This window comes from Brugia malayi, assembly GCF_000002995.4.
Source record: "Brugia malayi strain FR3 genome assembly, contig: Bm_v4_Chr2_contig_001, whole genome shotgun sequence".
Lineage (NCBI taxonomy): Eukaryota > Metazoa > Nematoda > Chromadorea > Rhabditida > Onchocercidae > Brugia > Brugia malayi.
This window is the reverse complement of record NW_025062476.1, coordinates 6,416,043-6,434,188: the sequence shown is the minus strand read 5'-3', so window position 1 is coordinate 6,434,188 and position 18,146 is coordinate 6,416,043. Positions and strand designations below refer to the sequence as shown.

Genomic DNA, 18,146 nt, shown 5'->3' with positions numbered 1-18,146 from the left:
GATTTTTTTTGGAAATGTTAAGTAAAGATATTCATGTACTCTCATTAATTTTGTCCAGGTATTGCCAGTGATCGGAAAAGTGAGGCAAGATGACTGCAGATACTGGTTTTGGGTCAAAAGCTTATCCTATCGCTGATACTAGCTTGTCTCAGAAGTTACTTGATCTTGTTCAGCAGGCGCAAAGCTATAAGCAGTTGAAGAAAGGTGCGAATGAAGCCACGAAAACGCTAAATCGAGGACTTGCAGAGGTCACTTTTAGTTTGGCTTATGTTAACAGCCTTATCTTTTTTCGTGTACAAGACTCGAATGATATATATTTCATTGAGAAGAAATATATATTTATGAACGAAACCAATAGATGCAGTAATTTTGTTTGGAATAGATTCGTATGACTTCTGTTTCTGTGTTTTTAATCTGTCATTCACTATACATGCAGATTTTTCTCGGTGAATTTGCAGGTCATTATAATGGCTGCTGACGCTGAGCCGTTAGAAATTATCTTACATTTGCCATTGCTCTGTGAAGACAAAAATGTGCCTTACGTGTTTGTGCGCAGCAAGGTAATCTTTATATATGCATCTATATGTCATGGAAGGGAAAATTTTGTGTATGTTAAAATTTTTGTTATGAAGTTTTCTGGAAGTGGTCCACATAATTTCTCACCTTTTGTGCTGTCTTGATATTTTATTCCAGAGAAATATGTGGAATATTTTCAGGCAGCTCTTGGCAGGGCGTGTGGTGTATCGCGTCCTGTAATCGCTGCTTCAATAATCCAGAATGAGGGCTCTCAACTGAGAAGTCAGATACAGAAAATCAAGGAAGAAGTGGAAAAGCTTTTGATTTAAAAAAAAGAAAAAATGGCTCTTTTTTATTTAGTTCTGGATTTACTTTACTAGAAATTTTGTACTGGAATAAGAAAGATATATTTTAAATTAATCTGTTTGAGATGGGCTTCCACTAGCATGTATTTGGATTAATTCTTCAGGGGAATTTTGCATGTTTAGAATATTTCTTTTGTTTTACCACTCATCTAGAATAGAATGGAATTCGCATGGAATTTTTCCATTCTTTGACCATACAATCTTATTCGTATTCGTTTTACTGTTCTCTAAGTTTATTTATTGTTAAGTTGATTAATGCATTCTTTTGCTGTACCTGATTTAATGGTTTATCTTGTCATGTTCACATTGACGCTAACTATTACATCTTACTTCGGTAAAACAGATTCTTTTTCTTAAAAGGGTACAAATAGGTCCAGGTGTTTTACTGAAGTTAAGATGAGCATGTTTAGTACATTTGCATTGCTGTTTTCTAATCATGCAGTAGTTGTTTGGATTATTTGTCAGAAAAAGTGCTTAAAATTTTTGAAGTTATCATTTTTCGAAAGTTCATAATCAAGCAGGAATGGACAGAGTTCTAAACAATTATGGATCCTAACTCAAACAAGTCTACATTTATTTGACAACAAAGATTTAAGATTTGAAATATCAATATCTCGAGTATTTCAATCATCTTCAACGTCTCTTTAGCTTTGCTACAAAGTACGTACACACGGATTATCTTTGTGTAGATCTTGGAGTGTTCTACATCTGATTTCGATACTGTTGTTTTAAAGTTATTGTTAGTGAGTTGAATATTCTAGTTTCAATAGTTTTCGTGGATAAATGACACTCATTTGAAGATAATAGTGATTCAGCTCGAGAATCTGCTGTCTATCTATCTGTACCAGAGGTAAGAATAAAAAGTATGTTATGTTTTCTATATTCTTGAGGTAGATTACCACTCTATGTAATATCATTGCTACGCCAAAGATAATTTGAAGTGTGATTAAAAGTAATTTTAGAAATATTTTCAAGTGTGTTTACGCTTTATTACATATACTCACGAAATGAAGCGGTCATTATCTTAAAAAAACTCCGCGGTAATTATTGCTTCCGGATTTTTATCGAAGATCAGTTTTTTCGAATCTAGTTCGACTATTGTTGATACACCCGATAAAACCATCAAAATTGACTTTGGACCTTCTGGATTTGAGTATTTTGAGATTATATCTACTCGGGAAGACATTATCAAAGCAGCCAGCGCTGATCTCATTAGCTAGAGAAAGCTGATGTTTAGGGAAAGCATTGAAAGACATTAATTAGGAGAGGACTGAGTAGTCAGTACTGCTATTCTATTAAAAGCATCGACATAATGGAGTAATCAAATGAAGATTTAAAATTAGGAAAACCGTGATTTGGAATTTGGAGCGCATCATAAACATAAATATTAAGTTCTGTAGATCGATCAGGTTTACAGGATTTACGCATCGACAAAAATCGACCATATTTGTAAATTTGTAGTTTTTAAAAATTTAAAAATTTTAATTTGGCGTGTATTCATCGTAAGTAAAGTTTTGACGCTACCTCGTTCTCTCTCTATTCATCTGAACAGTAAAAAATATAACTGAAACAAAATGTTTGAACGGAGTGAAAATAATGACGTAAAATGACGTCAAATGTCAAATGTTTACTGCTTGTCTGTTAACAGTAGTAATTCAAAATCTATGCTTCTTCTTTTTTTGGTAAAGTTATTTCTTTTCAAAAATTTAAGATTTAATTTCAACATCCTTTACTAAAAACAAAAAGAAAAAATATGTAAATCGTTTTGTTAAAGAAGAAAAGAAAATGTCATATAGACTTCAAATAGATACCAGTACTGAGTGAAATTCTTCCAATCAGTCAAAAAATTAATAAATCTCCTAATGCTTATAAATGCACAAAATATGCAAAGATGAAATAAAATGTGGCGCCAATTTGCTATGTCTAATATCTCTTATTCTCTATTTTTAAAAATATTTTTCATTAATTTTGAATATAGTTTTTCTGCACTTACAGTGACAAGAACTGAATAAATTTGCAACAAATTTGCAACTTCAGGAGATAATAAATTCTTCTATTTGAGGGACAAAATACAAACCCAAAAAGCATTTTAAACCCAAATGAATGCAATTTAAATGACTTATTAAACTAATCATTATCTTATTATATTAAAATGCAAATATTGATGCAAAGATAAGAATTTGGTATTATATTTGATATTGGAGAACTTGTTAGGAAAAAAATTACTTTTTAAAAATGAGGATTATTCTATTAAAGCAAATTATTTTACATTTGACATAAGCACTGCTCATTTCTACTTGTTATACGCAGTTAAATTGATTATCTAAATTAATAATTGATTTCGCACTGTTAATTAAGTTTAATTATTTGTAGTCTAATTAAGTCGTCATAATATCACTTTAGGGAAGTACGGTAAATTTCACATTTCAGTTTAATGAAATGCACACTATAGATATTTCTGCAGAAAACACTACAATAAACATCTCATTAACGAGCAGCAAATGCAAACACTTCATATTATATTAATAGAAATACGAAGGAAGTTGCACTAAGTTATAATGAAATCTAAAAAATGAATTGTACAGAACAGTAAGTAATTCACTGACTTTAAAAAGCGTCAATAAGGTAAATTAAATGAGTACGGCTGGAAATAAAAGTCTGTAAAATGTTCCAAGCATTGGATCCACAGCTTGTGTAAGGTATTTTTAGATTAAAATTGAATAATAAGAAAAGATCATATCTTTGAAGTAGGTGATACTGAAGTAACTGGAATCTCTAATTTTCTGCAATGTTCTTCCTGAATCTGTCGAATTCCTGAAAGTTGTCAGAATTAGACCAAGATAGCTGAATAGATAAACTGGAAATAGAGAGAATAATCATACAGTTGCTTGCTAGGGCTTTGGTTTGAATTCCATCGGAGCAAGGAACAAGAAATGCTCTATGTGAATTTTTTTTATAATGATCGTGTGAGGAGGAATGAAGGCTTAACTTCCAAATTTTCTTAACTCTAATTTAGCTTATTTAGCTTTTTGTCGTTTTTGCTAAATGATTATCCGTTTTTTGATGAAGGAATTATTTGCTACTTAATTTAGAAATACTTGGAATGAAATTTCAAAAGGGCATAAAAAACCAAACATTCATGCAATCATTCAAAGTAACTTTGTTCAGCTATGACTGTCTGTAAGTTTTATCACATGAATGCTTCTGTAAATGACGTCATTGAAGCGGAAAATAATTAGGTAATCTGAGATAAGGGAAAATTATTACCAAATTACTGATACTTCTGAAATTTCGGATCATTTAAAGAAAAGAAATGAGTGTGTTTGCTGTAGAGAATTAGACCTGAGAACAATGATGCTAGGATGAACTTAGTTTATTCAATCATCCTTTATTATTTGAAAGATTAATCTATTAAGCGAAATAACGAAATGAATATAATTAACGAACTGAATTAAATAAGTGATAAATTGATAGCATTAACAATTTTTTATTTGTACTGGTGATTTACACTTCTCAGTTTTATTATGGATTAGAGTTATTTTACACAAGAATAAAATTCTTGATTCTTTTCCAGGGCCAAGTTTATATCTGTAATTCGATGGAATGATATTATCCTGTTTTATGATCAAATTCCTGAACCTTTTAATTCTAATCTACAGTATCCACCGCAAACCTTCAGTTTTTCACACTACGGTTGTTTCCTCATTCTTTCTCTTCTGACTGAATAAATCAATAAACAGTTTACATGACTGTCAATATAACGTCAGAACAACTTTATCTTAACCCTTTTCTAATTATCGATTAGTTCACAATATACATAAAGACCTTTATAAATTCCTTTCTTATTTTGCTTTACAATAGCAAAATGATTGAAATGAACAACTGAAAAGAAGTAGCTTTGAAACTTATCGAGTAATTTTAAAGTGATTTTTCTAATCGATCTTTCCATTAATGTCGAATCAATAGTTAAAGTGATCTATTTACAACGGAATGATACAGCAGAAAGCTTTGTCAGTAAAAGGATGACTATCAGAAAGATGAACCCTCGGTTGACAGATAGTAGCATGCGATCATCGTTGTTGTTTGCACAGCGGTATGGATGTTATGAGGATGAAGCGCATGCTTGTAACTGTTTATGTGCATATTACATGTACGGTAGACAGTTATTGCTTATTGATATCTACATTCAATATAATCCTTTTAAGTGATATCCGGAAGAAAGATTCTGAATCTTTATCAAACAGATAGGACATTTCCTCTGTCGTCTCAAAATCTTCCTATCTAAAAAACCATTCTCATTCGCCATGCTTTCTTTTAGATGTCATGAACGAATGACGATGAACCCTAGAAAAGCTAACCGAACTGTAATGGAGGAGATGACAGGTGATCACGTACGGGGAAACCGAACTTACTCATAGCACGTCAACGGATTTGTATTCTGAAAGATGTGCCACAGTTATTGTGCTGTAGAGGGAATATGATATTTAATTGCAGATAAATCAAAAGGATTCGTAAACCAAGAAATGAGTATTACGGAAGAATCATATCAGTCAGCATTCCAGTACGGACGCAAACTACCATCAATTATCAGTGCCGCTCGATTACTCAGACTCCGTTCGGGATCATTTGATGAAGGTACATTTGCTTCAGACTAGAGTTTCTTGAAGTTATCCAGTAATCCACTAAATTATTTTAACATTTCAATGAATCGCTATAGCCTATTTTTCCTCGAAAACGAAAGATTTGTGGTTCAAATTCCATTCCCATTTTCTTTTTCTTTTTTTTTTTAAATTAAGGTTAGTATATCACTTCTGAGCAGATTGTTTTGGACGAACTGTGCTCTAAAACGTCTGAGACTTAACATATTCTCAAATTGTATGTCAGATATAAATTATCTTCATTATGTGATTATATGGTAGAAGGAAAAGACGAGAGAAAGCCAAACCGAATAAGTCCATTTTCACCAGAGGCTCGTGTTCCACTACCAAGTGAAATCGACGAAAAGTAAGCTATTTGGAAAATGAACGCGAATTATGTTATTATTAAAGAAAGAAACAAGTCAAAATAAATAATCTCATAATATTGTTTTCCTTTGATCGGTTTCATTAATTCATTTCGGAAAAATTCAGCAGTTATGGAACTACTGTATGGAAGAGAAATGAAAGGGAGCGATTACGTGTTCGTTGTGTGAACGACGGATATGAAAGACTGCGTGACCATCTACCGCTTACCGAAAGGTTTTAATTACTTCCAGTTCTAACTTATCTTTTGAAAAATTACACCGTTTAATCAATTCTTATGAAAATTATGTTTATCCACTATTTGTGACAAAATATTAGAATTTGTGTGTTATTTAGAAATTTCTTATATCATTCTGAAAATGAGAAATTAGAGGCGCTTTCAGCGATCGTCGTATTAGTAAAGTGGATACATTACGTTTGGCGATACGATACATACGTCATCTGGAAGCTCTACTACAAGATTACGACCACTGGGCCAAATGTGACTGTTTCCAGACCTTTCAAACCGAATCCGAAGAACGGGCCGAGCGTCTTCGCAGAATCGATCGCAGGAAACGTGCGTTGGATGATGCAATATCTTCAACTCCATAAAGTGATAGAAATATAAATATGCAGTCCTTCCACTAATTGTTCTTTGATTCCATTTTTCTAGGCTGTATCTACTACTGATTGTCCCAATTAAAACTTACCAATCTTTCTAGCTGACTGACTTCCTCAATTTCTATAGATTATATTTCTCGTGCCTGACTTGATTCCCATGTTTTACACTTATTGTGGGTATTTAATATCCTTTTACTGGAAGCTCGAAGAGCATCTAGTTTCTCGTTAATTCTTATGTGCGGTGCACTTTTAAGTGTAACTGCTAGACTAAAAATTATTGCAAAAGGTTCTTCAAAACTGCTCCTTGTTTGGACTTTAATAATACTCAGTAAAGAAGAAAAAAGAATTGTTAGGATGAAACTTTTCTTGTATATTCTAACAATGATATAATGAAACATTCGGTTGCTTCTTTCTCAATTGTGTACTACTATAAATGACATACATCGAATCAAATTAACTGCTGTATCTATGGATCCTCCCGTTCTCCGTGAATGATTTCATCGAGGAAGATAACTCAGTTCGCTCATATTTATTTTAATCTATCAATCTCCAAATGGAAATTAGAAACTCAACACCAAAACTGTGATCAAATCACAAAAACAACAGTGAAGTGATAATGATACACTGATCTATCGAGTGAGGAATAATTCTTCGACACACAAAATTTGCAAAGTGCCCAACGTTTTCATTTGCAGTTTGAATTATTTTGGTTTGTTGGCCTTTGTCTCGATTTAAAGTTCGACTTGTGCATTCCGTCGGGAGTGGGGCATGCTGCGTGTCTTCGCGTGTCTTTACTTATGGCGCGGTGATTAACTACTTCTATGACATCACTGTGTATGAGGGTACTATGTTGCAAGTAATGCAGGAGCTTTACATTCAGGTGTGATTGTGCATTACAGGTAGATTATCTTATTAATTGCTCAAACATGTCAAAAGGAGCGGGGCAGAAGTTGTCAAAGGAAGACGAATTACTGCTAAAGGTATGCTTTAATATCTAGTTTCTATTAGTCCTTATAGATTGGAGATTTCCACCGTTGCATAATTCATTTCTGCCTTTAATCAAAAAATGAGAACCTCCACGAACCTGGACCTCTATATAGGTCACAGATACGAACATCTAAATTAAATTTAAATTTTGCATTTGTTGACCTAATCTATACCAAAATAATGATAACTATTTTGCTGAATAGTTAAACATGTTGAGTTAGAAAAAATATCTAGACTTGATGCTTCATTATTTATATTTCATTATTCCATGCTTCATTATTTCTAGTTGTACTAAATAGTTCTTTTTAAACTGTGATTATTTTTTTCTAAAGGATTTCTCGGCAGCAGTGTCAGCAAAGGGCAGTGCATTGTTCTATGGAAATTCGACAGTGATTGCTATTGCACCTCTATACCTTTTCCATGGAATACATCAGATGGAAGTGACTGATTCGTGGATCATTTGGTTAATTTCATCGCTAACTGCATCCTATCTTATCAGTTTTGCCTACAAGAATATCAAGCACATTCTGAAGCATAAGTAATCTCCGTGATATTTTGTCACAAATTTGACATTAGCGAGGAAATTGTTTTATATTGTAACAGTTCAATATCTACTTTTGTTTCACTTCGTTCTCAGGTTTTTCACTCTGTGTTTGCAGGATTGTTGTAAAAAGGAGTGAGGCAATAACTCGTGAAATGAATCGAAAATTAGCAGATGATAAAAAAATGTCGAAAAAAGAGAAAGATGAAAGAATTTTATGGAAGAAAAATGAGGTAAGCATTGTAAGGCTAAAATTTTATTTGTTGCCATCCAAAATCTGATTAAATGAAGTGCTGCATTAATATTGAAGTTTGCCAAACCATACTAATTGTTGAAAACTTTCAGGTCGGAGATTACGAAGCGACTACTTTTTCTATCTTTTGGAATAATATTCTTTTTCTTTCACTTCTTCTTATTTTATCATTCTTTTTATTCGCTTCTATATCGTCCACTTTCAATTGTCTGTTTTCTATGGTTGGTGCAGCCGGTTTGGTTGCTCTGTTCTCAACTGCCAAATAGTACCCGTTTTCACGACCACTACTATTTCCTGATGATATTCTGAAGGAGAGGTATTCTCACATGTGGTTTATCCTTGTACTTTTGTCGATGTGAATTACCAGTGATGTTTGTTCATGCTGTTTCTAATTTATTGAATAAAAATATTTTCGTTCTCCTGGCATGTATCGTAAAGCAGTTATGTGTTCAACATTTTTATGTGCTTTTGGAAATTCGTGTTAGCATTCTAGCCCATTATAAAATATGACTGTTGATGGGAAACCGCTTCAATGGCGCCAGGAAGGAAAGTCGTATATCGTAATAAACTGCGAATAGTTATTTCATGTAGGCATTATGGATGGCCGGACGTCGCCGCGATTAGAGGAGCCGATAAACAGAAACGATAAGAGAAACGCTGTTCCGAAGATGATGCAAAATGGCGATGTAAGAGGTGATGGTAGATTCAAGGTAGCTTTAACTCCATTTCGCTGCTTATTAAAAAGTCAAAAGTAGTCGGATTTGGATTTAACCGTATTTTCGATATGGCATGAGGACTGCTGCTTAGAAATAGTCATAGAACAGAATAAATAGTAGCAACTAGATGACGAGCCTGGTAAGTCATAAATTCGCTCAAATGTAGTTTAGCGGTGAGTATAGGATAGAAAGGTTTGAGTTCACAAATGATTGTGATTAGAAGGAAGGTCAAGAATTATATTTTTCGGATAATTTCAATGGAATGATTGCAGATTCACCGTATTCCTTTGTGTCGTACAGCTCGTTGCATTGTATCCCATGTCACCTCGCCAAGCTGTATATGGGTGAAGCCCGTGAACCATATTACGGAAAAACTACAGATCCGAGATTTGTAAGTTTGTTGCTTCATAATTATGGGATTGCTGGGAGCCACTTGACTGAAATGTGGAAAGAAAGCATACCCATATCATCAACTTTTTTTTTTAGAAATACATTAACCCCAGCTCCGGTGGCACATGAAAATCGTTATGTGATGGCACCGCTAGAGGAGGGTGTTTACGCTCGAGCTCGAATTTGTGAAGTTGATCAGGTTGCTGGTTATCTGCCTTAAAAATTTAGGTCTATTGTTGGTAAAAGGCATTTCTATGGATCTTCTTCAATTTCAGCGGACAAAATTTGTGAAAGTATTGTTCATTGACGAAGGGATCAGTGCTTGGATGAATTCTACTTGCCTTGCCAAAATGGACGAAATATTATCTTTCCATCCTTGGCAAGCAATTCCTGTTGCACTGTTTAAGGTGTTCTTTTGATATCTTTTAGGAACCAAAGCAGAAGATTCGTATTTCTCAGAAAAATACAATTCACTGTAGTACTATGGGAAAAATGTTTATAATGATATGTACTAGGATTAACGTGATCAATTACAGAATTATATGTTTCTTATTGGTTTTCGATTTTGCAGGTAAAGCCATATCAGGACATCCTCAATGATAACGTACAATTGAAATGGTCGAAGGAGGATACAGCGGCTTTGCGAGGAATTCTTAAAAAATTTGAACTTGTTCGTGTAGAGGCAATCCTTAACAGTGTCCCCAGCAATGACTATCGCGATTTTGTAAAAGTTCGTATCCTCTCTTTTGGTAATTCACCTAGGAGATTATGATTTCTTATCCATTTGCTTACTTTATTTGTTGCTTGTTATCTTCTCTGAGTTGAAGGTTAATATGTATGGCATGGAATCGGAGTCGGACGAAATGGGTACTTCAATCACTCATTTGTTTGCTCGTGAACGTTTCGATCAAGTTGATTTTGAACGAAATTTGTTTGATGGAATCACACAAAAAATATTTGAAAATTTCGTAAGTCCATTACTTTCAAAAAGTCATAAAATTGTTCATAAAATCGTCATGCAGTTATGACGAAGTATATTTGAAACTAAATTTTTTAAACTTGTTTTACAAATAGTGTCACATGAGTGTAATGAGATAAGGAACCTAAACGGGAAAGAAATTTTTTCAAAGATTTTCGTGATTTTTATTTTTCATTTATGTCACTTTTTGTAGCTTGCACATTTAATTAGTTTATTTAAAGCATAAGGAAGTCCTTACTGTCGAGACTTTGGAAACATGGCGACTCAATTTTCCAAGTGAAAATGAAACTGAAGCTATAGTGGAACAGCCCATCTTGAATGAAGCGACAGTTGATAGTGCACAGGTGACCTTATTTTGTTTCACTTCATTTTCATACCACATTTTATTCAGGAGATAACTACTCATTGCTAATTTTAGATTCCAGTAGCAGACGTTAGTTGGTTAAATGAGGAAGGATACTGCCACAAGGGAGAATATTTGGTCAACATTGAGGGAAGGTATCTTTTCAGCAACATTCAAGTCCTTGACTATTTTATTATTAAATTTTATATAAAATTCATTAGATGGAAAAACAGTGTTCCTTGAAAGATCAAATCTTTCAAGGAACACTGTTTCGCCATCTACTTGGAAAATTTTCTTGGATATCCTACTGAAATAATTATGGTGATTATTCAGCAATATTAATATGGTAATATTATATTTGATCTTTCAAGGAACACTGTTTCGCCCTACGAGTTTTACGCTCGTCCGCTAAAAATGACAAGGTTAAAGGAAGCATCACAAAGGAACACAGGAATAGAAGAATATGAAGATAATAATGCAGCGGATGGTGAAGAAGACGCAATGATTGCGGCAAATGATGAACTTGCCAATTTTGCTGAGGAGCTAAACTCATTCTATGGCCATCCCAAAAATAGAAAGCTTATTAATTCATCCAATGTGTTCGTTTTTAATGTAATTTTAAAACGTTGTGAAATCCCAGAAGATTTTTAGTTTAACTCTTCTTTTTCTCAACATTTATTATTATTACTTTTTTTAAAAAATAGAGTTATTGCTTTGGAGAAGGGAAAACGTGTGTATGGCATTGTGGAAGTAGACGATGAATTTGCTCAATTTACTGGCTGTTGGCAGAGAATTGAAATATTAGGCATCAAGGTTAGTTTTATTAAAAAACAAGTAGGACTAGCAGAAATTAAGTTATCATGTATTCTAATTCTTTCAGTGTTGTCACTAATCCTTCGTATTCTGCAGAGTGACAAATTTTTGTACATTATTGTTCAACCTTTCAGGATGGTTATTATTCCGAAAGTTTCTTTTGTCGCTTACGATTTCTTGATTCTGGTGGAACTGATGTCCGTTTATTGTCCAGTATCCTTGAAATAGATCCAATGTACAAATTTTGCTTGATCCAATGTACAAGCGACTAGCAGATATTTGGTTTATTCGGTTGTTATATAGTGCGAAATCTATAGTTCTTTTTATTTTGCTCTTTAAAGTTATATTATAATCTTGAATCCTAACTCGTTCAATATTGTTATTAATCCTAAAACCTGCACAAATCGTTTACTTTTCCACTTTTTTGTTGAGCATATTGTTTTTATATTTTATTTATTAGGCACTGTGTTCGGCCACCTTTCTGCTTGCAAATGTGCATGCATGGGCTGAAACCGGTGGATCATTCGAATTGGTCCGAAAAAGCAAAGCAGTTTTTTTATAGTGAACTCCGTGAAGACGTTCCAGTTGCTTTGAATATTGTGGGTTGTAACAAAAAGTTGGTTTTTGACCGTAGTTTAAAACTATGAATTCTTTCATTTTTTTTTAATCTTAATTTATTCATGACTTTCCAAGATATTTCCTACATCGCCGCTTGATAATAAAAACATGCGACATCATCATATCACTAAACTTAAATTTCAGGAGTGGGAGCCGGCATTTGTATGACTGTCATCCATTTCAAAGACCAGATGTACTGTTTGTGAATTTCATTCAGGTAAATTGATGAACCTTGAAACACAATTATATGTACACAAGTCCATTTGATTTGTCGATATTTCAGGTGCGTGATGGTTCTATTACAACACTGGATGCGCGGCTTCAAAAAGAAGGACATGCAGTAATTGCCGACCATAGTCCAATAAAATTAACGGAATAACGTAACACTCGCAAATTATATGGCATTTTTCACCTTTTTTGCAGCAACAGTTTTGTTTCAGTATATGAGTAGGACAAACTTTCAAAGAGTAAATCTTTTTTGTTTCGAAATGTTTTGAAGGTATAAGTAATGCAAATGAAAAAAAAAAAAAAAAAACTGATGCTTTTAATACGTTTAGAAGTGAATAGGTCTATGACAATTCCAGTTTTATTCGGCGTTACTTGAATTTTTAGTAGCTATTCTCTTGATTGATGAATATGTTTATAGCTGTTACCAATTTTTTATTGTAAAAAAGAATTTTCTTATTTGTGAATATTGAATTGGAAAATAGTTTTAAAAAAATTTCTTGTACAAATAATGAAACTGTATGTAGTTCATATTCTTGTTCACTGTTCAATCTAAATAGTCCAGTTATCATATGAAATATCTCAAAGTTGGTTTTTTCGGATTTCTTTGAAGGCTTCAATTTAAATTTATTGTAATGAATGCTATAAATTGCGGTTTTAGTAATGTTTTTTTTCTTCACTTTAAAAGCCTATGATACTTATTCTCATTAGTCTGTTGAGTCGTATTTATTATTAATAAAAATATTTTGATTAGTTGTAAGCTCGTTTTCACACCACTGGTTCTTCAAAAATAAGGAGCGAAAGGTAAAAGAGTGTTTCATTAGTGAACCACCTTCCTTTATTATTCACTAACTGATTTTATCACTATTCCAATGCAGGATAGTTTTGAACGGTACACAGTAGTATTTAGTAATTAATTATCGAAATCGTTGTTGATATTTTTCATGATTCATCGCAAAATCTTGTATTTTGGGAAGTCTATTGCTAGGAGTTTCAATAAATTTTAATCCAGTTTTCCTTCAATTTGGTTGCCCTTCACAGGAATAAAATGACAATTGACAGAAGTTTTTGCTGATTATAGCATATGAGGTGGCGTTACTAAGAGGAACCATGTGACTGAATCTTTCAAAATGTTTTATTTTTCTGTTTGTTGGACAAGGCTAATAGTGGCGGATTTTTCAGTCTTTTTTTTTTTGCTTTTAATTTTCAAGATTTCAATTTTTATCTTGGGCGGCCGTTTTTTACCGCTTTTATTTGCTTCTTTCTTTTCTGTCTAAGTACCAAAAGTTATTTGTTATTACATAAAATTACAACTGAGAACACTTGCTGAAGTCGGTAGTATGACGAGCAGTCAATCCGTCTTCATGTGAGAGGTTCTCAGATGCTTTCAGACGCAATAATTTACGTCATAGGCAGAAGTTGTGTTTGGGGATTGCTATGACATTTCATATTCAGCTTATTGTGTTCCAAATTCAAGATTTAATTTTTAGTTTTTTTACAGTTCGTGAAGTCCATGCATTTGGAGTCACTTACTTTAATAATATGTCTATTTTATGCATCAATTGCTGTAATGGATGCAAAGCTGAAAGCATTATGGAATCTGGATAAAATGAGCGTTTGTAGACTTGGTTACCCAGCTACTGTTTATAACAATTACGGATGCTGGTGTGGTGTTGGAGGTTCTGGAAAACCCATGGATGGCATTGACAGGTTACACTTTGCTGCACTACTCGTGTCTAAGATCTTGTAAATTCGGAAGTTCTGTTGGTCGCACATATTCGATAACATTTTATACCATTGTTTGTTGTCAGTCGTGATTAAATCTTTGTGAGCCTATTTTGGTATACATGTCCAACGAATGTGATAAGAAGTGGGTATACAAACAGTGTTTTTTTCACTTCCTACGAATTTGGGAACATCTCGTTTAGAAGTTACCGCTGCTCTCATATATGTATAATTTCTATTTCGTGATTTTTTGGTGTCTGAAAATAAAAATCAAAAATTCAATTTCATTACATGTGCTGCATGAATCATGACCTCTGTTACGACAAGGCAGTTCGCGATGATGACTGCTATGACACGGCTGAGGAATATCTACTTCCATATAACTGGAAATGCATTCAGGGACAATCCATCTGTTTGAATTATGGTAATTTTAGATGTTACATAGTTGCTAAAGTCGATAAGTTGGATAAATCTTAACTTCTGAAAGAAAGATTCTCTACAGGAAAAAAAATGAAGCTGATTATAATATCGTTTCTTTTAAATTATCTCTCAATTATTTTTTTTTTAATGTCCACCATTTAAAAGTTCCGTTTAGGACATTATTTAAAATATCTGTTTGAATATGATTTTAGAGCTAATCAAATTATCCTTTCCTTTGTCAATGCACTAGGATTTTATTTCGCTTGTAATAATTGAAGGGGTTGCAGTAAATTCAAAATGTGCTAGTGCCATATGCGCTTGCGATAGTGAGGTGGTCAAATGCTGGAGTCGTTTCGAAAAACCAAAAATTCATGCAAAATGTACCAAAATGAACATCAACAAATATCATTATCGTCAGCCGTTATTCGATTTCTTCTCCTTACTTCGCTCTAAAAACGGAATAGTGTAGCCTGGCCAACTAAGAATTTTGACCTTTTCTGTCCTTTTAGTGTTAGAAGTCTAACTCGCAAAGATCAGAAAATTTGAAGTTTTTCACCTCATTTTTTGTTTTTTTGTTTGTTTTTTTTTAACTTTCGGTTTGTTTTCATTCATCATTTGTATTTATTTAGCCCTAGAAATCTCAGGCCATCTCATTTTTCACCTCAAAACATGAATAATTTTCGGAATCTCTTATCAATTACAGCTGAATGTGTTTATTTCTGTAGTAAGATGCTTTGTCGTAGAATCTAATTTTATAGTCACACATCCACATGTTTCTTTTTGGCTAGTAAATTGTCATATCTTTTCCTTATGAATAAATTTTGATTTCTTTGTACAAATAAATTAATATTTATGTGGATGAGAATTATAATTGGTCATAACTCAGTCACGTGTGATTAAATATAGAATCAATTGAAAATTAGAAACCGCTTAATTGAAATTTGAAAATTAAATGTTAAATTGAAAATTAGAAACCGAATACTACAACTTATACCAATCACTAGACACTAAGAAGTGAATAATGTGGAAGCTAAAGTATGATTTCTAAAATAGCATCATCATTTGTCATTGGCCACTTCGACAATGAAACCAATCATTGTTTATTTCTAGTAGTATCAGAACACTAAGCTTTTTTGGCATGAGCTCATCGACCGATTAAAGAATGTTTCCTTAGTGGAGCTGTATGATTCTTGGCCACAATTTCATAGTCTTAGAATGATGGTTCAATGAAGCTGTTCTAAACTATCGCTATGATAGTATTTTAAAAAACGTCCCAACACTGCCATTATTTGTCTTCACATCCTATTGCTGCTTCTATTACCAATCTTTGCAAATAGGTATTTGTTATTTTTTTCTTTTTCCGCCACTTTTCTCCATACCGCCATCTAATGTGATCATCCCCAAAGTAACAAGATTCAGTTTCCTTAATGTTAAAGCAGTACAAACTTTGAGGAACATTATAGTGGGGAGATGATAGTTTCTTAATTGATAAATTTAAAACTCTCCACTTTCATTTTCACTTTTTTCCCCAGAGAACTTTATTCTATTGGTTATCAAAAAATACTGTGGTAGCAAGCATTATTGTCCTCATTTCTCTCCTGATATGCATCCAATTCAAGCTTCATATTAATAAAATAAATCAAAACCTATTGTGTATATTTTTAGAAATGAAAAAGATAACGCACTGTAATAAGCATAATCTAGTGCAGATAATTCAAACAATAAAGAACAAATGAAAAGAAATTTTTAAAAATCAAAAATTTGGCTAATTCAAAATAGTTCTTTGCTTACCTCGTCTTAGCTAAATTGTACGTATATATCATTGAACATCCTCAGAAATTGCTCTAATCATTCGTTTTATGCGAAAACTCTCTCTTTCAAACTAATGATTTTAGCCATCTCAGTATTGATAAACTTCATCGTATTAGTATTAGTATGCTAGAGGGAATTGTGATATAGAAAGGTATAGGGCATCATTCTGTAACAGTTTTAACTAGTGTTCACAACAGTTTCTAAAATATCAAAAATTTAAAGGGTCAAAAGAATTTTGTAAATTGTCCTTTTTTTTTGTAAGGCTTCAAATTGTTTTTAGCTAATTTATGCTGTCAAGCAGACGGGAAAAAGATTATTTTCCATAATAAGCTACTATAATTTTTATAGGCAATTTCGGGGGGTAAGTTAGTGACAAACGTTAATCTAAAAAAATCATGATTAGATTTGCGATATATTTCTACTTTTTATGCCATCTAAAAGATGCATCAGAAAGGAGCAAGGACATATCGAGGTTAGCTATAATTATTGCAGAGCTTAAAATTGTTTTTAACATTTCTTGTTCACTTCCACTTCCCTTTTCTAGCTTGTGTTTTCAAAACTAATCCGCTTCTTCACTTTTTTCCGAAATTAACAGAACCATTTCTTTTTTAATGGATTTATTATATTTCTGCTTTTTTACTAGTTTAAAACATTTGAACTAGAATTTGTAAGGGCAATAGTAGCTATAGTTTCTAGCAAACATTATTTTTATACATAATACAAACTCAGAAATCTTTATATATATATATATATATATATATATATATATATATTACTTATTTAGTTCATCGCAAATTTGATCTATAACAGAACTCTGAAGTAATCATCCAGGCCATTCAGCAGCACTGCTTTACTGAAGGCCTACTTACTCATCGAATACATAATGCTTGAAGCACAAACTCATTTGAATGCAAGTTAGTGCTCATTAATTTCGAAAGATTCTTACAAGAAATATTACTTCAAGCAACTAATGAACAAAAAATTTTGAAAACTTCGACAAAATGCTAATGAATTAAGCAAAATGCAAATGAATTCAAAAGTAAAATATTTTCTTTCAAGAAATACTAATTCATCAAATAAAATTGCCAGTATTAGAAGGATAAACAAATACTAACCAAATAGCTGATTTCTGATTACGAAGCATTTACATTTCAATAAAAGTACTAGCAGTACTTCGTGCTAACTCATGCTCACAACATTCAAAGTCGTACCCATAAAAAAGTCATATACATTTAAAAATTTTAAGCCATTTCTTTAATCGGTTTAAATGCCACAAAAAAGACGTATTGCAAGTCTAAGTACTCAGGCAAGTATAGTTTAAATTATGCACATATTTATTTATAAATTTTTTACAGTGAATGTCATGCTACCGCCATAGAACTATCAAGTCATCTACATCAAGTCCGCTCCATTAAATTATTCACCTCCGTTGCATTTAATTATATCATTTATTCTAAAAAAGAATATCGAATGAAATGGTTTAAAAAATAATTTTGGCGAAAAAAAATTCTTCTTGGACAGACATTCTTCTCAAACTTTTGAAACAAAGTTTCGTGCAAATTTTTTATTGAAAATGGCATTTTGTAGAATAGAAAATTAGTATATGAAAAGAATTGGTTCGGTGACACTTGAATTATAATTTAAACCTTAGATTAAAAAGACTTCAAAATAGAGCAGCTCAAAGATCTAACAGGTGAAGCCAAACAGATAACAGTATTATGGTCACATTATAATATCTCTTTTTCTATTGTCTCTTTTGTTTCCTTTTCATTTATAAATACATATTTTTTTCCCAGTCTTAATTCCGCTATTTGATTCTGCC

General features: G+C 32.6%; 5 protein-coding genes across 7 annotated transcripts; all 5 read left to right on the top strand.

Moving 5' to 3' along the window:
• Positions 1–89: 89 nt before the first annotated feature.
• Positions 90–845, top strand: Bm14055 (Uncharacterized protein; the record flags this gene model as incomplete). The annotated part of the gene is made up of 3 exons (XM_001899938.2): positions 90–248; positions 459–560; positions 717–845. 3 exons carry the CDS (start codon positions 90–92, stop codon positions 843–845), a joined length of 390 nt encoding a protein of 129 aa, XP_001899973.1.
• Positions 846–5,404: 4,559 nt separating this feature from the next.
• On the top strand, positions 5,405–6,493 carry Bma-hlh-6 (Uncharacterized protein; the record flags this gene model as incomplete). Its single annotated transcript, XM_001899937.2, has 4 exons — positions 5,405–5,516; positions 5,801–5,885; positions 6,011–6,118; positions 6,286–6,493. 4 exons carry the CDS (start codon positions 5,405–5,407, stop codon positions 6,491–6,493), a joined length of 513 nt encoding a protein of 170 aa, XP_001899972.2.
• Positions 6,494–7,428: 935 nt separating this feature from the next.
• Positions 7,429–8,549, top strand: Bma-trap-3 (Uncharacterized protein; the record flags this gene model as incomplete). Of its 2 annotated transcripts, none has more annotated exons than XM_043078635.1 (4): positions 7,429–7,482; positions 7,822–7,952; positions 8,149–8,263; positions 8,376–8,549. In XM_043078635.1, the coding sequence occupies 4 exons, from the start codon at positions 7,429–7,431 to the stop codon at positions 8,547–8,549; spliced, it is 474 nt and encodes a 157-aa protein (XP_042934569.1). The 2 variants fall into 2 exon arrangements, with proteins under 2 accessions (XP_042934569.1, XP_001899971.1); XM_001899936.2 differs by having other exon boundaries at positions 7,822–8,027.
• Positions 8,550–8,879: 330 nt separating this feature from the next.
• Positions 8,880–12,521, top strand: Bm3520 (Uncharacterized protein; the record flags this gene model as incomplete). 2 transcript variants are annotated; one of them, XM_001899935.2, is made up of 14 exons in its annotated part: positions 8,880–8,993; positions 9,272–9,390; positions 9,486–9,588; positions 9,665–9,796; positions 9,961–10,119; positions 10,217–10,357; positions 10,590–10,712; positions 10,787–10,866; positions 11,083–11,310; positions 11,416–11,524; positions 11,659–11,759; positions 11,985–12,140; positions 12,287–12,359; positions 12,426–12,521. In XM_001899935.2, the coding sequence occupies 14 exons, from the start codon at positions 8,880–8,882 to the stop codon at positions 12,519–12,521; spliced, it is 1,734 nt and encodes a 577-aa protein (XP_001899970.2). The 2 variants fall into 2 exon arrangements, with proteins under 2 accessions (XP_001899970.2, XP_042934568.1); XM_043078634.1 differs by lacking the exons at positions 8,880–8,993; positions 9,272–9,390 and having other exon boundaries at positions 9,532–9,588.
• Positions 12,522–14,383: 1,862 nt separating this feature from the next.
• Positions 14,384–14,981, top strand: Bm2047 (Uncharacterized protein; the record flags this gene model as incomplete). Its single annotated transcript, XM_043078633.1, has 2 exons — positions 14,384–14,516; positions 14,800–14,981. The coding sequence occupies 2 exons, from the start codon at positions 14,384–14,386 to the stop codon at positions 14,979–14,981; spliced, it is 315 nt and encodes a 104-aa protein (XP_042934567.1).
• Between the last annotated feature and the right edge of the window lie 3,165 nt (positions 14,982–18,146).